Here is a 21,208-nt window from a genome sequence, read left to right as displayed (position 1 = left end):
CTCTCTGGATGCTAGGAGTAGTTCTGCTGTATCCCTCAAGACCAGGTGTATCTGCACATGCCCTTCTCTGCCCCCAGACTGCTTTCCCCAGAAATGTTGCATGGGGTAGAGCCACATCATCTAAGCATTTCACTTTTCTAAATTTAACTGTTTGTGCCAGGGTCTGTCATTCCACTAACCAAGCATATGCCCAAGAAGAAGTGTGAGCAGGGAAAGTGGGGTACGGTTTCAGTTCTCATGTGATTCAAGTGTTTAAAGAAACACTTTTCGGGGCGCCTGGGTGGCTCAGTGGGTTAAGCCGCTGCCTTCGGCTCAGGTCATGATCTCAGGGTCCTGGGATCGAGCCCCGCATCAGGCTCTCTGCTCAGCCTGCCTCTCTCTCTCTGCCTGCCTCTCCATCTACTTGTGATTTCTCTCTGTAAAATAAATAAATAAAAAATCTTTACCAAAAAAAAGAAACACTTTTCTTCTAAGTCACTAAATCCAAGGCAAGCACTTCATCTGGAGCTCACACAGGGACATGGGGAGTGGCTGCCAGGCTGAGAACACGGGGCGCGCTGTTATAGAACAGCATGTGCAGTTCCAATACGACAACTTCCTAGAGTATTTAAGAGCATTCGTGGGTGCCTGGGTGGCTCAGTTGACTGTCTGCCTCTTGATTTGGGCTCAGGCCGTGATATCAGGGTCGTGAGATCAAGCTCTGCCTCGAGCTCTACACTCAGCTCAGTCTGCTTCAGATTCCCTCATCCTCTGCTTCCCCCGCCACCAACTCTCTCTTAAATAAATAAGAAAATAAATAAATAGATAATAAAAGGAACTGAAAAAAAAAAAAAAAGCCATCTAGACTAGAAGCCATTTTGTCTTAAGCTTGACATGGGCCCTAATCCCTAATAAAATGACTCTACTGGTCATATGCTGGGCAAATTTTTTTCCATTTAGTTTATCTTGGGAGTTGTTCTGCATCAGTATCTACAGATCTGTCTTGTTCTTTCCGCGCTTACTGCAAGCTACTCCAGAGCAAGAGTGCAGGGGATGTTCTTTGGAAAGTTCTATCTTCACATCATAAAGGAAAAAAATGTATTTAAAAAAATAAACTAAAAACAAATTTACAAACCAAGAATATAGTATTTTATTCATTTCTGGATTATGAGTATTACATAGCATATACATATATTTAGATAATATATAAAACAATGAATAAACCGTAGGAAGAAATATTGGTCTGAAGTTGCCTTACGGGACATCTTTAAATCTGTAAGTTCGTGGTAAGTGTATCTCCCCACACACTGAGGCAGGCAGCAGGATAAACTCCACCATTCATGTTCCAAAGGACGGCTTATTCCTCTCACTGTACTTACAATGCAATTATGGCATTATGGCATGGTCACTGGTGTCCACAACAGGGGACACCAAGTGATAGATAAAAGAACCACAGCACAGTAAACTAATAGAAATATTTGTGTTTTTTTGTTTTTTTGTTTTTGCATTGTCCTCCAGACAGTTTCCTTTTTAAACTAAGAGCCATGTCCAGGGGCTATCCCTTGAGTTGCATTCCAGTTATTGCTGGAGAAAAAGAAACAAACAGAAGAAGCATCAGTTTAAGTTATCAGAAAATAGATGGTCAGTGCCAATGACATGAAACACCCCCCCTCCAGACTCTGGTGACACTGTAGGGGACACGGGGCTGTACGGAAATGAATAATGTCAGCAGCAGTCAGGCATGTAAGCGGCTGCCATTTTGTCAGAGGGGACCGATGAGCTGCTAAAGAGGTTCGGATGGAAGACATTCTCCAAGGAAGGCTTATGAGCAGGAAGCAGGGAGGGGCAGGACCACCTTGTGGAGGTGGGGACAGCAGTAACAAAACATTTCACAGGATTGATCCTGATTCAGTGGGGATGGTGGAAGGAGACCGTAGGAAGATCTTAGGATGAAAAGTACTCCAGCCCCCATGTCACCATGGAGAGGCTATGTGGCTGACCTCAGAAGAGCACACTTCCCCAACTCACCGTCTGTCCTCCTCCAAGGAAGGCCCCCTTACCTTTGCTTTGTTCTGAACTGGGAGATACAGTTTGAACTCTGCTGGCAGTTCATCTTCTGAGTAGAGTCTGTCTGAGAAGTAAACCCGTCGGATGCGACAGTTTGCATGAATCTGTGGGTGCAAGACTTATTTTAAGAAACAAAATATGGGGAGGCCTGGGTGGCTGATTTGGTTAAGCCACTGCCTTCGGCTCAGGTCATGATCCCAGGGAACTGGGATCGAGCCCCGCATGGGGCTCCTTGCTCAGCAGGGAGCCTGCTTCCGTCTCTGCCTCTGCCTACCACTCTGCCTGGTTGTGTGCTCTCTCTCTCTGACAAATAAATAAATAAAATCTTAAAAAAAAAAAAAAAAGCAGGATGTAGGACATCCTTGTCTTTTAAAAAAAAAAAAAAGGAAACAAAATATGATTGGCCTTCCTCTTTTCTTGCTTCTCCTGGAGCCCCTCCCATGATGCTGTCAAAGCTTCCTCTCTTTGGCATCTCCTCAGCATGGCTTGGGGAGGGTTCAGGCAAGAGGGATATTTTGCTTGCTATGCTCTCCCACTATATCTGAGCAGACCCCTGAATGTGTCCTGGATCTTTCTGAGCCCTCTGGACAGTGCCTTGGGCTCCTCAGCCAGAAAGCCACACTGTTCAGTCACAAGAGCCACAAGCCAGCAGCAGGCAGAGCACACTCCCTTCTCCTGTTCAGGCGAAAGAAGCTAGTACCTGCACTCTTAGGGTCTCGATATAATTTGTGCCGTACGCCCGCCTAGTGAAGTCTGACAGATTGAACTGAATCTGGTTCCAGCCATCATCCAACCGCATGGGCATGGTACAGATGAAGGGTTTGACTCGGGTGGTGCTCTGGTAGTTACTCGCCCGAAACCGCCGACGCACATTCTTGTCATCTAGTACCTATGAAACACAGAAAAAGAGCCATAGTAACTCTATTTTGGAAGAAGGAGACAACCTTGGTGACGCAAGGGACTGTACTCCCACAGCCTGGTTTCCCAAGGCTGAGGCCCAAGGGAGAATAAACAGACCAGATACAGGTCACATTGGATGCAGATGGCCCGGAAGCAGCAAGTTTATCTTGTCAGTTGCTGAGACATCAGCTGCTTTAGGGCACATGACACAGCCAAGGGCCCACAGACCATAGAATGATTTCATAAACATTCTTCCATTTGAAAAATCACAAGTACTACAACGAAGACCAACAATAACCAGCAGTGAACAGACACACTCTAACCTTCAAGCTTTGTGATCCCATAGCTATTGTTCAGACTTCCTAGGAGCTTGCTGCTGCTTTAAAAACTTGGCATTAAAGTTTGATTACTAATACCAAATTTATGTTATAATAATAATGGCTGCACCGAGTGTCTAGCAGAGGCAGAAAAGACACACAAAAGAATAAGTATACTTTCCTAGAGCTACTTTCTCTTGCAAGTTGATAGGTTATCCCTTTGGTAGAGCTAAGAGTATACTATATACAAGTTCATCTACTAACCTGTACTTCAAAGGTAAAATATTTCTTCAGATTTTTTATAATCATGACGAGGAAGGGAAGTTTAATCCCCAGCGTCTTCTTTGGGTCTGCAGGACACGTGATATATGTGGTGCTGCAGAAAGAGGAGACACTGATAAACACACCGGTTGCCTTTTCTTCTGTGGGACACACCACAAAAACACGTGGTCCAAGAGGTAAACTGGAGAGTAGATCTAGAAGATCCAGACACATCATCCAATTATCCCTCAATCCCGATGATTTAAAAAAAAAGAAAAAATACTGGACTCCAAAACACAAGCTTCACATATAGCTAGATATCAACAAGAAAATACCTGAAAAACAAAGCCTGGCTGGCAAGCTGAGCAATTTCCTCCAGTGAAGACGACTCCCCTCTGGTCTAAGAGAGCCATCCAATAATAGAAAACTCAAACTAAGACCACAATAACTGGGAAAACCTCACTGTGGCCCAGGTCACCCACTGGATGATTAGTACCACCCCTCCACGCATGTCCGCATGCCTTGGTCGTATTAATAATAATATAACTAACCCACAGCACTTACTCTGGGCTGAGCAGGCGCTAAATGTGTTTACACACAATTCACTTACTCAATCTTCACAATAACCCCATTATCCTTATTTTACAGGTTAGGAAACTGAGGCCTGAGGGCTTAAGAAACTTGCCCAAGGCCAGGTGTGAGCAGCAGAGCTAGATCCCCACTGGGTCATCGGCCCCACGGTCTGTGCTCTATGAACCCCTACCATGCACTGACTCACCAGTGCAGTGTCTCTGGGTGAACAGAGGGACTGCCTACCTGACATTTGTTCCTTCAATCTCTAGCACCAGGGACTGGATGTCATTATCAGTGATTCTTTTGATGTGGCCATTCCGTACCTACAATGAAGAAAATTAAACTGATCAGTACTGAAATATTTGGCAATAACTTTGTTAAGATTTTGAAGGCCAAATGGAACCATTTAAAGGAGACCACAGTAACCCTCGGGGCATGACAGAACCGTGTAACATGGCATACTGAGCTTATGTGTCAGCAAGCCATGATATTCCCTCTCTACAGGGTCCCATCAGCCAGCACAGGAGCTGCAGGTGAGCTGGCAATCCATCCGCCAGGACAATGTTGTACACACTGGGTACAAGGGACATTCATCTACATTCTCTGACTTAGTCCAAATGACAACCAAAATCACAAGACAAGGTAGCTGGTATTTCACAGACGCGGACACTGACACCCAGAGAACACAAATGAGGATCCCGAGAGAGTCAGGATGAACGACCAGGCTTTCCACAGCCCCCGCACTGCCTGACACACTCTCTCCAGAAAGGACGAATGCTGGGTGCCACTGAGAAGGAGGGTGGCAACCAAAACATGAAAGCATTCCGCCCTCAGTATGGAGCACCATTTCTATCTTCTGCAATGCTTAGTGCTGTGCTCCTACTTCCCGTTTCCCTACCTTCTGTTCCCTAAATTCCCGTTTTTTTTTAAAAAAAGCTGCTTTCTTTCTTTCTTTTTTAAATTTAAATTCTAGTTAGTTAACATAGTGTAATACTGGTTTCAGGAGTAGAATTCAATGCATCACTGCACTGGGGGGATACGACCCCCAGTGTCATCACAAGTGCCCTCCCTAATGCCGTCACCATCTAGCTCATCCCCACCCACCTCCCTCCAACAACCCTCAGTTTGTTCTCAATCGTTAAGAGTCTCTTAAATTTCGGGGCACCTGGGTAGCTCAGTGGGTTAAAGCTCTGCCTTTGGCTCAGGTCATGATCTCAGGGTCCTAGGATCCAGCCCCGCATCAGGACTCTGCTCAGTGGGGAGCCTGCTTCCTCCTCTCTCTCTGCCTGCCTCTCTGCCTACTTGTGATCTCTGTCAAATAAAATCTTTAAAGAAAAAAAAAGAGTCTCTTAAATTTCAACTATTTTTTTTTAAATTTTTTTTTATTTATTTGACAGAGAGACAGCCAGAGAGGGAACACAAACAGGGGGAGTGGGAGAGGAAGAAGCAGGCTTCCTGCTGAGCAGGGAGCCCAATGTGGGGCTCAATTGCAGGACCCTGGGATCATGGCCTAAGCCAAAGGCAGACGTTTAATGAGTGAGCCACCCAAGTGCCCCTAAATTTCAACTTTCTAAAGTAAGAATTCAAGTCTCATCTTTGCCATACACAGAAGCCTTCTTTAGCATTTCATCCCACACCGACCTCTCTTCTTTCTGATTTGTCTGGCTCATGTAGCCTAGAGGTCTTAATTTAGCACCTCATCCCACATTGTCTTGTACTGTCTGCTGCATATATAGGAGGTATAATATGGGGAGAGATCAATATTCAATATGGATTTCCCTTCTCAAAATAATTCAAGAAAGCAGAATTACCTTCAAGCTCTAAACTCGGAAGCACCTAATATGGACGGAGCAGAGAAAGGCACAGGCATTTTCAACACGGGGCTGGCCCATTAGGGCTGAATGTATTCACAAATGAAAAAAGATCTACCAGCTTTAGAACAGTATGCTCCAAAATCATGTAGTCTTTTTCCAGGTATAGTGAAAATGGCTGTACTGGCCTGTCATGGTCAATGACTCAATCCTTTGTCTTTCCAGTGGTCTTGCACATTGAGAGAGAGCACAGTGTCAAGTCTGACAGTTATATTTTTCAAAACTGCTCATTAATAATATGGCATTTTGTGTTTAGACCTCAGTCTCTATGACCTCTGTTACTACGAATTTGATTCACTATGGTGTGCCTCGTATTCCTATGTGAGATCAGATATTACTACTGCCCATCTCCTCCTGAAAGATGCAACTGAGTCTTGCCTCCTCGAAAAAGTCTAAGCCCAAAGGTAGGGATCAAGTATTAAGCATCATTTGTATCTTCTACAATGCTTAGTACTATGCTAGGCATAAACTAAGCATTCAAATATTTGCTGACTTCTGGAATTTGTCACCCTGAGAGTTGGCAAGGATGAACAGATTCAAGGAGGATTTTTAAAAAATTCCTGGAGAACACATCCACCATGGGCTATTATAGGAAGCTAGAGAGCCTGGGGTATGTCACAAAGCCCGGGAAGCTGCCAGCGTGAAGAATGCTTTCCCACAAATCAGCCTTTGGTGCCCATTATAAGAGACAGAATGCATGGTGGACGGGCCCCCAAATCTCTGCCAATGCAGCATTTCTTAGGTTTTTAAGACACAAATGTCACATTGAAGTGCTTCTCAAACAAAGCTGGCGACACCCAATGCCCTCCTGCTTCAAATTCTGGGCCTCTTTCCCAGGGAGATTAAGAGCACAAAGCCCTGGGTCTGTGTACCACATGCCAACACTGCCCACCTCATCCCCCATATAAACACTCTGGCAATATTCACGAAGCAAAAAACACGAAGTGGCAATATTCCTCCTCTGTATGCTAGCCCACAGCTGCTGGGGAAAATCAAGCTGACTTTTTGGTGAAGGAGGAATCAAACAAGAAATTATTTCCATTTCCAAATAACATGATGCACTCACATTGCTAAGAGCTGCCAGTATTCCAACAAGACAATTTTATAACATACCTCTAATTGTTCTAATATTATTATAGTTACATCTAATATAACTTCATTCTTTCTTTAAAAGGTACATAATGCAACATCAAACAGATGGTTAACTTGAAAAGATTAAGGGCTAAAGGACAACTAAAAGGCAACTTGTTGCAATTTACCCAACACTGCTTGAAAGCATGGCCTCAAATCTTGGGTCTTCTGAAGGTCCCTCCCAGCACAATGAGAGTTATCTATCCGCTCCAGAAAGCCCAGCCAGATTTCACAGGGAAGAAATGTTAGGAAACTTGCTTCTGCCCATCTCAAAGTTTATAGCAGATGACTTCACTCCAGCAAATGATTATTCAAGTCTTTACAGAAGAAAACAATGCCTTACATTGCACGCAGAAGCCAACAGACTGGAAGTCAAAACAGATCTGATGTATTCTCTTCTGCTTTTACCCAGAGGCAAACTCATTTTTAGCTAAACTTTCAGTAACTTCCTAAAGAGAAATTTCTCTCAGCACACATCAACCACCACACTCATAGACTTAATTCTTACAAAATTAATTAACGTAGTCCATAAAACAAGAGAAGTCAGGGAAAAAGGCAGCTTTTTCAAAGGAATGCCACCAGTCTCTCTGGAGTTTTAGGTATTCTCATATCACGAGCTGCCAGAGCTCTGAAATCAAATTAAGTTGGTTTGTTAGTGAATTATGATTTTTCTCCTTTATTAAGTCAAATACACACTGGAAAAATACTCACTGCAAATGCTCACTGGAAAAGAGGGGTGGGGTGGGGTGGGGGCACAATTAACCAGAGATAACAAGCACTTAAAGGAAACCTCCTCACACCTCTCTAGGTTCTAAAATTAGGATCAAAGGGAAAAGGGGGTGGACAATTTGGGGCAAGTCCTCCCAACCACCCTCCCTGGCAATCTGGCTGTCACCGCCTCAAATTGTAAAGGTCTTCCAGGAAGCCACCTCCTCCTCAGTCCAGCTTCGGACAAACACATATAACAAGATACATGGCCTCAGAAAGCATCAACTTCCTTTCCTCAGCTCCTTCCAGTTCAGAGGTCGCTAAGCAGACCTGGCTTTGAAATGAAGACAAAATGAACTGGTCAGCATTTATTGCTTACAGTGGAAGTAGGTTTATTCTACTTCCCTCTCTAAATGAGCAAGTGCCAACTGTTGACTTGTCAATTCTTTTTTATGACACTCTCCCACTATTAAGGTGTGGGCTACAAGTGTTTCATTCCTCCAAAAAATAAAGCCAATCTTGTTTTTTTTTTCCCCCCATAAATTCCCTACCCCCACCTACCCCACCCCCCACATCACCACCCCCAAGCTACGAGCTACAGAACCCAGGCTACTAGCTATTACAAATGAGAATGGTTCTCAGCCCCTGCAGACAGACACCAGGAAGGGAACCTTCAAGTCCTTCTTGCAATCACTCTCCCAGGCTTTCCATGGTTGCTGGGGCAACTAATAAAGAACACTGATTTTTTTTTTTTTTTCTTCAATGTAAGCTCCAGGGAGGAGGGTCAAGCTGAGGGGAAAAAAGTACTCCTGGGATAGGGAGGAAGCTGGCCAATGCTCCATATTTTTTCAAGTGTTTTAAAAATAACACATGAGTTGTATGCATTCCCTGCCCCCACCTTTCATTTCTCTGGCTCCACCTACTTATCCTGGCGGACAGCTGAGCCCTCAGCCATCTGGCATCCTAGTCTTAATGACACATGTTCCAATTTACATTAAGCCGTTAGAGCTGTCCATTTCAGCAGGAAAGTTTCTGCTGGCAGCTAGGGGCTGGGACCTAAGTCTGAAAGCAGGCAGAGGGAGACCTCTGTGGGGAGAGCTGGGCATAGCTCTGCCTCAAAGCTTGGGCTTTGCAGGCTCCAATGGGTCAATTAAGTGCATTGCTAACCAGTCTCCCTAGCAATTCCTTGCAAGGGCAAGTATAACCAAAACCTATGCCTTCGCCCAATCATAGTAAAAGCTGTCACTCCGAATAATAAACATCATCAGACTGATCCAGGAAAGACTTCAAAACAAAAAACAAAACAAAACAAAACAAACAAACCACCAAACAAACAGTGTACTACCTTCCTGCCCAAATGCCTTTGCCTCTGCTACTGGAAACTGCAGCAGTTTAACAATGCACTGGTAAGGTTTGTTAATTTAAAACTGGGTATAGAAACTACCTTTCTGGAAACAGCTGATTTTTAAAACTGGGAACAGGGGAAATAAATAAATAAAATTAGGAACAGGGAATGGGACTCTAATACTATCCAGCAACAACCACAAAGTCTGGTTCTAATATTTAGCTTTGGAATAGGCAAGGATCAGCAGCAGCTGAAAGACAAGGTGAGAGGCAAGAAAGGCAGAGAAGCTGGTATGAATTAACATTCTCATCTAGTAAACTTTTAGCATATTAGACTTAGATTTATATGTGAAATACGAAAACTGTATGTTTTATATAGGCATAAACGGGAATAGAACCATCTGGTATTTACTTTACAAACCAGAAGTAATGTCTACATTAAACAAAAAAGTCCTTTAGTAAATGTAGTATTTGCTGGTCCCAAAAGTTAGGGGAACATCAAGAAACCCCTAATTTCTCCTCAGCTGAGGTCTTGGGGCTCCTGGGTGGTACAGTCGGTTAAGGTCCAGACTCTTGGTTTCAGCTCAGGTTATGATCTCAGGGTGGTGAGATCAAGCCCCACTTCAGCCTCTGGCTCAGCAAGAAGTCCACTTGAGACTCTCTCTCTCTGCCCCTCCCCTCTGCCCTCCCTCTGATGCTCTCAAATAAGTAACATTTTTTTTTTTTTTTTAAATTGCAGAGATCTCTGTCAGGAAGTTTACAGTGTAGCCAGGCATACAGACTTTCAGAAGCTAATTTCAAGTATGAGGAGTCTGATGAAAAGGAAGTAGAGGTTCTCTAAGGGGATACAAATGAACTTAACCTGGAGGGTCAAGTGGATATAAACTAATGTAACCTGAGAAAGTGCCTTTGCACTGTGACCTAGAGACTAATGAAGAGTGGAAGGGTGGGTCCCAGCAGAGGGACCAGCAGGTATGGAAGCCTTGAAGGTTTGAGAAGGGTTTCAGGTTCAGTGGGAGATCACTGCTAAGGTGAGGAGCCTGGGGGAGGCGAGCCTGGAGAAGCAGTGAAGCGGGCACCAGACCATGTTGAAGCAGGCACCAGACTATGTGCTGTATGGCCCAAGAGCCATATTAAGGCTTTGGGACTGGGAAAGCCCTGGTACAACGACAAAATTATCCTAATTTCTGAAGTCTGACTTTACTGCACTTCCTATTCCTTAGCATCAGTTACAGACTGACTTACTCTTGAGCAAATCCCTCAGTTTCCCACCCTATTTAATACTGTATGACATAACTCTGCTGCCAAGCATTTCTTATATACACCTTCATTTAATCTCCATAATCATGGGAGGCGGTAGCATCATTACAAAATGAGAAAACTGAGTAGGTAAGTACTTGCCCGAGGTTACACAGCATAGGAGAGAAGGCAGACCCAGGACACAAATCCACACTGTCCCAACTCCAGCCCTGGGGTTTCAAGGTAAAATACTTTTCCCCTTAAGGAACTGGCAGTCTAGTGGGAAATACACAGTAAACTGGCAACCGCCATAAGTGTGCTGTAGAGGGCCACAGGCGCACACAGGAGACCTAACTTAAGCTCCCAATGAAATAATGTTTAAATTAAGATTTAAAAGATGGAATGGGGGGAGGTAGTATGAACTTCAAGGAGTGTAGGATAAACGCAGGTGTTACAAATATTAGTAACCACGCCCGTGAAAATGGAGTTTGTCAATTCACTGGTGTTAGGAATATGGCATTCACTCCTCACATTCATAAGGAGACACAGAGCCTCAACAGAAGCCAAACCTAATTTTTCCAAGATTCTTCTCACAAAAAACAAGTATAGAAATTCTGTCTTCATAAACTCAGAAGGAGAACAGTAAAGTTTGTGAAATCAAAATAGTAAAAATAGCCATATGTACCTACTGGCAAAGGTCAGGGCCATTTCTAGATAATTGTAGGCAATCCATCCCTCCCTCCAACAGACTTTGCCTTTACTACAACTATACCTTACTCCCTGAGAGCAGGGAAAATGTCTTCCTCTCTTTTTTTATCTTCCCAAATCTACACAGTGCCAGTGATTTAACTGTGGCTCAATAAATCTTTAGTAAGTCTATCAATTCCCAGTGTTTCCCCAACTGGGTTGGAGTCCCAGCACTTCCTGAGGACTTTGTAATATAGCCGAGAAAAGGCACACATACAACAAAGCCTATGGATCTAACCCCAAACTACTTGCCATTTTCCTTCCTTACCTTTTCTTGCCCCAGGGAAAAAAATTCACTCCTAAACACCTTTCAGTCTAAATAGGAAAAGTAGAAACATAATTAACTTTTACTATTACAAGAACTTTGCCTAAAATGAGTGTTACTCTAAATGTTTTGTCTGTTTAATTTATTCCATGTAACCCTGGCCAGCTGTTCTAATGTTTTCACACGTGTTTATGTCATTAGGGTACCATCTGACCTCTAGTGGCGTTGTTAAGGGACACACTGCACCATGGTTACTTTGCTTTCATGTTCCGTGTGTAAACATGTTGACTAATCAAAAAGCTGCATTTGAAAAAATAAAACACACTACAGAAGACCAAGCTCCGGAAGGGTTAAAATGGACAACTCTGGTAAGTTTCACCTACCAGAAATGCTAAGGTCTCACCACCCCTGGAATTTTTTCAGGGTGAGTACGTTCTCTGACCTGCTCTGTAAACCCCTCTTAGATTAGGTCGCATTCTCTAGTTCGATTGCCTCATACTGACACTTTTGTTACAACTCCATGTTCAGTGGCACCACGGCCACTCTTTCCACGACAGTCTGTAACTAAGTCAAGCCACATCCTTACAAAGTTCTCAGGTACATTCACTCCAAGTTCTCTTTGCAGAGATGGGATTTAGAGTTTACAGTGCTTACTATAATGTGAACAAAACCATGGAACTGAAAAACCTCAGTAACATAGGGGAAAAAATTAAGGAACTGCTTTCCTGTGTAATATTCTTGGTATTAGCCTGAACTTGTGGATAGAAGCACTGTGAAAGAAGAAAGATGCTCAAGTTTTTCAGATAAGCAAAAGACTCAAACAACCCACTATATTCAGATCTTTCAACTATCTTACAAAAATGACATTAAGAACATACCACCCTCACTGCTTCTTTGGAAATGCAGATATCCCTAGTGATGACAGGCAAAAGGCTATCTGTGTTCTCTCTCAATCTCTAGGTGGCCCAAAATGCTTATCTGGGGATATGGGAAGACAAAGATTTGTTCTGAGAAGAAATCCAAGATTCTTGACTTCATGACCGATAAACTGCTTATGTAGATGATTCCACATCCATCTCTATAAAAACACCATTCAACATACCACTTCTTTCTGTTGTCCCCTGAGGAATCACCTGTCTTTCACAATAGAGTACCTGTCTTAACTTAAAAAGGGGGGGGGTACAGCTGAGAGAGAACATGCATGAGAAATGAAATAACGAAGTCATAAAATGCAGACCAACTCACAGCATGCTAGACACACATGTCCCCTACTCAATACCTCCCTAAAGGAGACGAAGGGCAGGGTCATCATCTCCTGGGCTCAGCGAAAGTGTTATCCAGTGGATACCTCAGTAAAAATGGTGAGGCTGGTACTTGGCTCTGAGCTTATTACTCCAAACAAAACTTTATCACCATTCTGCAATTTTCGTGATGTAGACATCAAGCACGGAAGGCACAGCACAGACCCCAAGTAGCAACGAATGTGGAGCAGGTGCCTAAGGGCACCGACTTCTACCTTGTTTGAGATCACTGTAAGGAAAGGAGCGAATGAATCAAATCCAAACACAACTGCCTTCTGGCTTTGTCCCTGTGAGGATGCCTGGAACAAAGACTCTGTGTCTTGTGCCCAGCACAGTGCCTGGCACAAAACAGGCTCTCAGTAAATATTTGTGAAATCAGTGTACAGCAGCTTCTTTCATCTCTATGTGCCCAAAGCAACCTCAGTTAAGTTTATGCATTTCACGCTAGGATATGGGCATTACATGAATGGGGAAACCGAGGCTCTGGGGAACTGACTGACCAAGTCAAGACGGTGGCGAGGGACCACTGCCCCAACCACACCACGGCCGCAGGACACTTAAACACCAGCCACGCGCACCCTACACGCAACCCCCATCCCCTTGCTGACAAGACGTCCATACCTCGCGCTTCTGTCACACCAGCCTGGGGACAGGTCACAGCAGCGCCCGCCTGGCCTCCCCGGAGCTCCAACTCGGCACAACTACCCGCCACCCCGTCCCCAACCCCCGGAGGAGGGGACGCGGCCCCTGCACCCCGCCCTGCCACCGCCTCCCAGCTCCTAACCTTTTTGTCCCAGATCTGCAGGGGTTTGCTGCCAATGCTGTAGAGGATGGAGAGGAAGCCGCTCTGGAATGTGTTTTTGAACATCTCGCCCGCGGCCTTCCCAGCCGCCCCGGAGCCGACCTCGATACGAGCACCAAGTGGCTAAGGGAAAGCAGGGGCCGGCCCTGGTTCGAAGATGAGAAGCTGCGCTCCTGGCCGCCTGATCTACAGTTCCCCTCGGCTAAACTTGGGAGTCCTCGAGTTTCAGCTCTCACAAAATATACACAACCTCAATTAGGAAACCACAGCAACTGCCGCCCGCGCCGCTCCTCCCGCCTTAAATGGAGGCGACGGGCCGTGTGCCGCGTAACATGGATCCCTCCGCCTGTTTGACCCGCCCCCTGAGCGCGCGGAGTCCAATCCTGCCACAAGAATCACGAACTTCCTGTCCCTTCCGCTCTTAAGTCCCGCCCCAGTTCCGCCTCCTTCTGGAAAGAACTCAGTTGTCAGGGAACTATTTTTTCTTCGTAGTCCCTCAGAGTTGCTTTTAGAAGGCGGAAGGAGATAGAGGATTGTGGAATGTGTGGTACGCAAACCCGGTGTCAAGGAAACGTGGCGGGGTAGGGTCTGGGGAGTGAAGACTTGGCCCCGCCCCCTGGGGGGACTGGGAGGAGTTACAAGGGCAAAAGGAAAGTGGAGAAAGGCGCGGAAGGTAGCGTGGTTAAGCAATTGCTTTATCTGGTGTCCTGAGAATGTCAAATAGATGTTGGCCAAGTGCAGGATAATATTAAAGCAGCCCACCCTTATTGTGTACTCACTGTGCTAAGCGCCTTATACGCATCATTGCTTAATTATCAAGGGAGTCGCTACGAATACACCCCGTTATCTCGTGGGATGCAAACCAGTGCTCTCAGAAAATGTATTACTTTCAATGCACTAGCAAACCAAAAGCCTGAGCATTAAGATAAAAGCAGAAATTAATAAAATTAAACAAAATGAAGTTGAGTTGGTTGAGTTGAATCAATAGCTGTTTTAAATCAATTAATATTTAGAACAGGTTTAAAAACACATAAAATAAGCTCTGATTTTTCACGTGTGGAAGAAATCGCGAATGTTGGAGACCAGTCGCTCCTGAGTATCTCCTCAATATTATACTGTGTGCCCAGGCCTGTGCTGGGTATTGTGGCTGCCAGAAAAGGAGTTTGCTGTTAACATCCTCATCAAAACTGCTACAAATAGCTAAGATCAGTTGAGCATTTATTAGGTGTCAGGCACTATACTTTAGTAGAAGAGCTTTAGCCTTCAATAGATCATTTAATCGTCACAGCAACCCTGTGAACAATCTAACCACAATTTCCAGACATGGTGTGGGGTGGGAGATGGGGGGTGGAATATATGGATCTTATTAGATAGAGTAGAAAGTCAAATTTTTTTATATGAAACTTATTTTTGGATGACTTATTTTGGATGACTTGTTCACTTTAGGCCAGTGAACAATTTATGCCTTGTTATTAAAATGTTCAGGGATCCTGCTTTGCCTCTTCCATCTTCTGATGGCCCTAGATGTTCCTTGGCTTATGGCATCCTCACTCCAATCTCTCCACCATATTTTTTTTTTTTTTAAGGTTTTACTTATTTATTTGACACACACAGAGAGAGAGATCACAAGTAGGCAGAGAGGCAGGCAGAGAGAGAGGGGGAAGCAGGCTCCTGCTAAGCAGAGAGCCCGATGCGGGCGGGGCTTGATCCCAGGACCCTGAGATCATGACCTGAGCCGAAGGCAGAGGCTTAACCCACTGTGTCACCCAGGCACCCTCTCTCCACCATCTTGACATAAACTTCCTATGTGTCCTCTCCTCTTATGAGCACACCAGTCACTGGACTTAGTGTCCACTTTGAATCCAGTAGAACATCATCTTGAGAATGCATCCACCAAGTCCCTCTTTCCAAATAAATGCCCGTTTCTATGTTCTGGGTGGACATGAATTTTGAGGGGACACTATCCAACTCACTATACACCTCATCAGAGAGGACTTCTTTGACAACCAACCTGGAATGGCACCACTCCCACCCCAACTATTTGTCCCCTACCCCACTTTATTTTTTTTATAGAATTTGTCATCACTTCATCATCTATATTATTGTTATCTCCCTTCCTCTGATTTTGATCTTCTGGGAGAAATGATTTGGTCTGTCTTGCTTATAGTTGTCTTCCCAGTACCCAATAGAAGTGCTTGCATAAAGTGGGAATGCAGTAAGTATGTGTTGAATCAGTGAATCAGAGTCATGGACCTGTAGTCCTGGTCATTGCAGGCCCAGCACAGGCTCTGTCTCTCCTGGCCTAAGTAGCTCCACACCAGCCAGCCAGTAGAAGTCTCCTTCCACTCTGAATTGGGGCTCGCCTATCCCATTTGCCTGCTCACATTCCTCTCAGTAACAGTGTGTTCTTAACTAACATGGAACACCTTGAGCGAGTGTGGGCCCAAGTGCCTTGAACAGAGAGCCAATCAATGAGTGAGCTGATGGAGAAAATGAATGTTTGCTTCTCCTAACTACCCGTTCTCAGTAAGCATCTGCCTTAACTGTCTTCAGTTGTTTCTTATGTTGGGATTCAAAGTTGATTGTGATTATGGCTTTGGCTATAGTAAAGATGATTTGTTCAAAGGTTTGGAGAACATAACTTAGTGAGTTGGCTCCATTGTAGGCTTAATTTTGGTGTGCAAACTTTTCAGGTGAAGATTGTGTCTTCTTTTGCGCATGTGTCTCAGCACCTACACATCATGGCAAGCACACGAGACTGAATGGATGGATGGACGAGTAGAGTAGAGCCAAATGTTCATCTCTGACATTTACTTTCGTTTCAAAGTTAACATTGACCAAATTAACCTAAAACTGCCTCTTACAGAAAAATGCATTAAACACTATAATTCTTGGGGCGCTTGGGTGGTTCAGGGGGTTAAAGCCTCTGCCTTCAGCTCAGGTCATGATCCCAGGGTCCTGGGATCGAGCCCCGCATCGGGCTCTCTGCTCAGCAGGGAGCCTGTTTCCCTTCTTCTCTCTCTGCCTGCCTCTCTGCCTACTTGTAACCTCTGTCTGTCAAATAAATAAATAAAACTAAAAAAAAAAACCACTATAATTCTTTAAGACTGCTTTCCCTTCATCAACATGAAGTCATTTAATGACAAAACACAAGAAAAATCTTGCTAATGAGTTGCTTTCTTCAGTGATTCCTATAATCAGAATGGGGTGGATGAGTCAGTTAAAAAAATAATAAATAGAAAGGAAGCAGAATTTACGGAGACAGTAAAGGGATTCCAATCTGGATAGTGGGTGAGGAAGCTCAAATGATGCAAATCAGGCCATTAAGAGTTTCAGAAGAGGTTAACATTATTCTAACTATCATCAAATGAGGTACAAGATAGGGGTGGTCTTGAAAACCTCATTACTACTGCAAGGGGCTTAGTTTGTTGACCTGAAATTTGGGTAAAACCATTGTAGAGGTAGCAAACAGTACTTGACCATCCCAGAATCTCGGCCCATGGATGTATCACAGTCCTGAGTTTAGATAGGTTACCTTGGTAGGATGTCAACCCACACAGAGATGAATACAAGTAAGTCAAACCCATGATATCAGTAACCCATGTCAACGTGAGGAGTAAGCTTCCGATTATTGTGACATTTTGTTATTTAAGATAACTTAATGTATTGGAGAATCGGATACTTTGAATTTCATTTGAAATTCTTAAAGGAATGTGAAATTAAATCTGTGATTTTAATTTAAAAATGTTGAAGACATTTTAAGTTTATAAACATTAACTGTTTAAAGATTTTGACTTATTAAGTCTATGAGTTTAAGTATGTTTGCACTTGAATGCCTAGGAAGACTTCATCCGATTTTAGGTCTTTCCTTTTAGTTACTGGAAATATTTGTAGAAATCAAACAGATTAAATATATGGTTGACTTTGAAATGTCTAAGAAAACTAGATTAAGTGTACAAGCAATATTTATAGTTTAACCCATTATGTTTTGAGTTGATTGAGCAACAATCAAGGAATAAGCAAAAGTGTTTATATATAAAACCAACTAGTTGGTAGTTAGAACAAGATTTGGAAATCAATCTTAGGAACACAGAGTAGATTTTAAATGTACAGCTTTAATTATTAAGATATTAGAAACACCAGTAATTGTAAGCATCCTTTTCAGTGTGTAGAGGCTCTGGTCAGACACCAGAAACCAGTGGACAGTGTTTGCTCATGTCAAAGCCCAGAAACTCTGAACACTGGTCTCTGAGAGACACAAGGGACTTGCCACACACTGGCAAGGCAGAGTTTATGCCTTACTCCTCCTTGCTGATCGGGGTGGGAAGGCATAGTAATGAGGGGAGTAGTTGTGCCTGAAGAATCACCCTTTAGCTCAGAACAAAGACGGAAGACTGCCTTGAAAGTGGGTGTTCAGTTGGTGGGAGGACCACTGCTTGCCATCACCAGTGGTTATAGCCAAAGACCATCAGCTCTGACGACATCAGTAAAAGATCCAACGGCGGGCAGAAAACGCTCCTGCTCATCTGAGAGTGAAGTTCAAGTGGGACTCTGTTGGGCCCCTGTGCATTATTGTTGTTTTTAAAATTTATTTTTTAATCCACATACAGGAAAATGTACTCTTTTGGGGGGCTGTACAGTTTTGACAAAGGCACTGAGTCACATAACCATCACCATATTTAGGATACAGACAGTTCCATCAACCCCCAAATTTCCTCCTGTTATCAAGCCCCCCACCCTGTCCTGGTCATGCCGAATCCCTGGCGACCACAGATGCGTTTTCCATCTTACATTTTGCCTTTCCCAGAATGTCACAGAAATGGAATTACTTAGTAAGTAGCCTTTTGAGCCTGGCTTCTTCACTTAGTACTATGCGTTTCAAATGCACATTTTAAAAGCTTGCTGAATATTCCTCAAAGTGCTGCTCATCCATTCTATACCCACCCTCTGCCCAGAGATATTTTATAACATTTGCCAGCCCCCTCCCTGCTTACTTTTGAAGGCTTCCCTACAGCATATCAAACGTATTAAAAGGTAGCCATTTTTCATATTTAAGGTAACTTTTTTCTTGTTTTTTTTTTTTAAAGATCTTTAAAAATTGCTTTTAAATGATTTGATTTGGTGATTGTGACACTTCACTACCATAAGAGAAATATTTTTTAAAGCAAATAACAATGAAGCTCATAGGATTGGAAAGACAGATAATTACATTTATTAATTTTTTATTTTGTAACTTTCTTATGTGAGCGCCAATACTTTTTTTTTTTTTCAGGTTTCAAACATTCCTGCTTTCCTGGAAAGCTCAAAGACTCTAGGCACCATGTTCTGAGTGCCTGACAGAGTCCCACAAGAGTTCCACCGCTAAAGGCATCACAGTTCCAACCTAGACCGGTGAGAGAAGGGAAGAGAAGCCTGCTTTCTCTGAATCATGGCAATGTCTTTTTTTTTTTTTTTCATGGCAATGTCTTAAGACAAAACAAAACATATGGCACAATTCCTTTTTTAAGGTTTTATCTCACAAACACAATGTACCGCGTAAAAATATATGTGCAAATGTGTTCACTGCGGCATATTGGTAATAGTTCTGCCAGGAAGGACGGCTTCGCCTGCAGTACGTCACACACCGGAACACCACTCAGCCACGAAACACAGGTGAGGTAGATCTGTACGTGCTGACGGTGAAACTGTCACAACTTCGGAAAACCACAAATTGCAAAAACAAAAAACAAAAAACAAAAAACAAAAAACAAAAAACAAAAATGTATAGTTTGAAGACATTTCTGTAAAAATAAAAATTGTCACCATTTTTAAACTTCATAAACATGAAGGAAAAAAAAAATCACAAGATATACGCCAAATTTAACCACAGCTACCTCCAAGAGAGAAAAGAGATTTTGTACGTGTTTGTGTGTAGTGGGCGTTAGGTGGGGGAAAGCTTTCAAGATTGACTTTTAGGTAACATTTGCATTTTTTGCCTTGAGCATATAGTACTTTGGTAATTAGAAAAGTTAAACAAACATTACTTTAAACAGCCCAAACACAAAGCAGAAGCACTGAGATGAGAATCGATATTCTGGATTTCCAAGCATGCTGCGGATGAGCCTTATAGACTGTTTTTGGGTACGCAGGTCCCCTGTCCCCTTTTCTCAAGGTCAAAAAAGCCTAAGCAAAAACTCCTCCTTTCCCTTTATTCCACAAACTCTCTCCCACCCAACAGTAGTCATGGACAAAAAAGAAAATTATCTGAAACGCTTGAGAGGTTTCTGGAAAACAAGACTTCCCCACGGGGAAGTTAAAGAGCACCTCGGTTGAGAAGATAAACAGGGAGCTAGCATTCATGTTCTGCATGGCATCTAAGAATTCCCGAGCCAATCAACATCTACTCTGCAGAGACCCTTCTCATCTGGGAAGGTTCTCAAATGCCGATGGGGCAACATGGAGTGATGGGCTAGGTAGGTAACGTGCACACATGAAGCACCATGTGTGTAGGAGCTTCGAGGATGGGAGACCACAAGAAATTTGCAGAGCCTTGAGTCAAAAGGGCTGCATGAGAGAGCCTGCTTAAGAAAACCAGGCGAGAGTGGTGCTGCAAAGTCCCAAGTCCATCCACTCAGTGTCCTGTTGGCGTTACAAAGTCTGCTGGCAGCAGGCCTGCGGGCCCTCGTCGCTGGTGTCCGGGGCCAGGCACTGTCTCGGGCTCCCACACCTGTGCAACTGCTTGGATACGACAGAGGCTGCTCCAAGGGACACTGACGCCGTGATGACCCTGAGGGGCCTCTTTGCTCTCCCCCCACAACTGCTTCAGAAACTGTGAGTGTCCACACCTGGGTTCCCACAGTCACCTGTTCAGGACAAGCAGCAAAGACAGAAGAAGGATGTTGTGGGACCAAGTGGCTTTTGTGGGGAACTAGTGGGCTCCCCTGAGCCGCGTGGGCATCGGGGTCTGCCCGGCTCTCTTGCTTTCTAGAGGCAGTGGGAGGACGCAGGCCACAGCCAGAGGCAAAGCTGGGTAGCCACCAGGTTGTGGCTGCTTTCAGCTCCCTGTGGCACAGCTGTCCTGGGACGGCAAGCCTGAGGGAGCCAGGAAGACTTGTTTGTAAAGCAGGTTTCATTTTCACATAATACACCCGGTGCTTCCACTGCACTCTCTCACAGTCGTGTGGGCCACAATTCCTTCCAGCTCATGGGAGCTTCCGAATGCCACGAGAAGCAGCCCTCGGTCTGGACCTGAGACCCTCTGACCCCTTCCCGGCTGCAAGACCGCACACTCAAGCAAGCTCCATGTTAAGATGCTTTTCCAGAAGAGCACAGGGAAGGTGGGGGATGGGGAGGTGGAATGAACTACAGAGACACCAGTAATAGGAAAGCAAAGAAGGGGCTAAGGCATCTCCTGGAGGTCACTAGAGGTGACATCTGCCTACCACCTTGTCAGTGGGTTAGAAGGGTCAAGGCAAAACACAGCTCTCCTGGCTCGCTTGATCTACTTAAGTCACCTGCGGTTTGCCCCATTCTCAGGAGTAGTTCACGATACCTGTTCAACTTCTCATCTCTGGCCAAGAGTGTCCTTCAAACTGGCCCTTCTCACCACTGGGACTCCCCTTGCTTTCCTCTGGCTAGAACCTGGCACGAATGCTCTTCATTCAGTCCTCTGCGGCCATGGGTCTCGGTTAATGGCCCCTTCCACACTGAAAACTCTCCATACA

At 44.3% G+C, this 21,208-nt stretch overlaps 1 protein-coding gene across 1 annotated transcript; it reads right to left on the bottom strand.

The window, feature by feature from the left end:
- Nucleotides 1-1,133: 1,133 nt before the first annotated feature.
- On the bottom strand, nt 1,134-13,814 carry CFAP20 (cilia and flagella associated protein 20). Its single transcript, XM_044256050.1, has 6 exons — nt 13,488-13,814; nt 4,341-4,420; nt 3,528-3,639; nt 2,747-2,935; nt 2,040-2,150; nt 1,134-1,563 (listed from the first exon to the last, which is right to left on the bottom strand). The coding sequence occupies exons 1-6, from the start codon at nt 13,569-13,571 to the stop codon at nt 1,558-1,560; spliced, it is 582 nt and encodes a 193-aa protein (XP_044111985.1). The 5' UTR covers nt 13,572-13,814; the 3' UTR covers nt 1,134-1,557.
- Nucleotides 13,815-21,208: the final 7,394 nt, after the last annotated feature.

The sequence above is a fragment of the Neovison vison genome, chromosome 7, assembly GCF_020171115.1.
Source record: "Neovison vison isolate M4711 chromosome 7, ASM_NN_V1, whole genome shotgun sequence".
Lineage (NCBI taxonomy): Eukaryota > Metazoa > Chordata > Mammalia > Carnivora > Mustelidae > Neogale > Neogale vison.
Note: the sequence above shows the minus strand (reverse complement) of the source record. Positions and strands in the feature narration are given on the sequence as shown.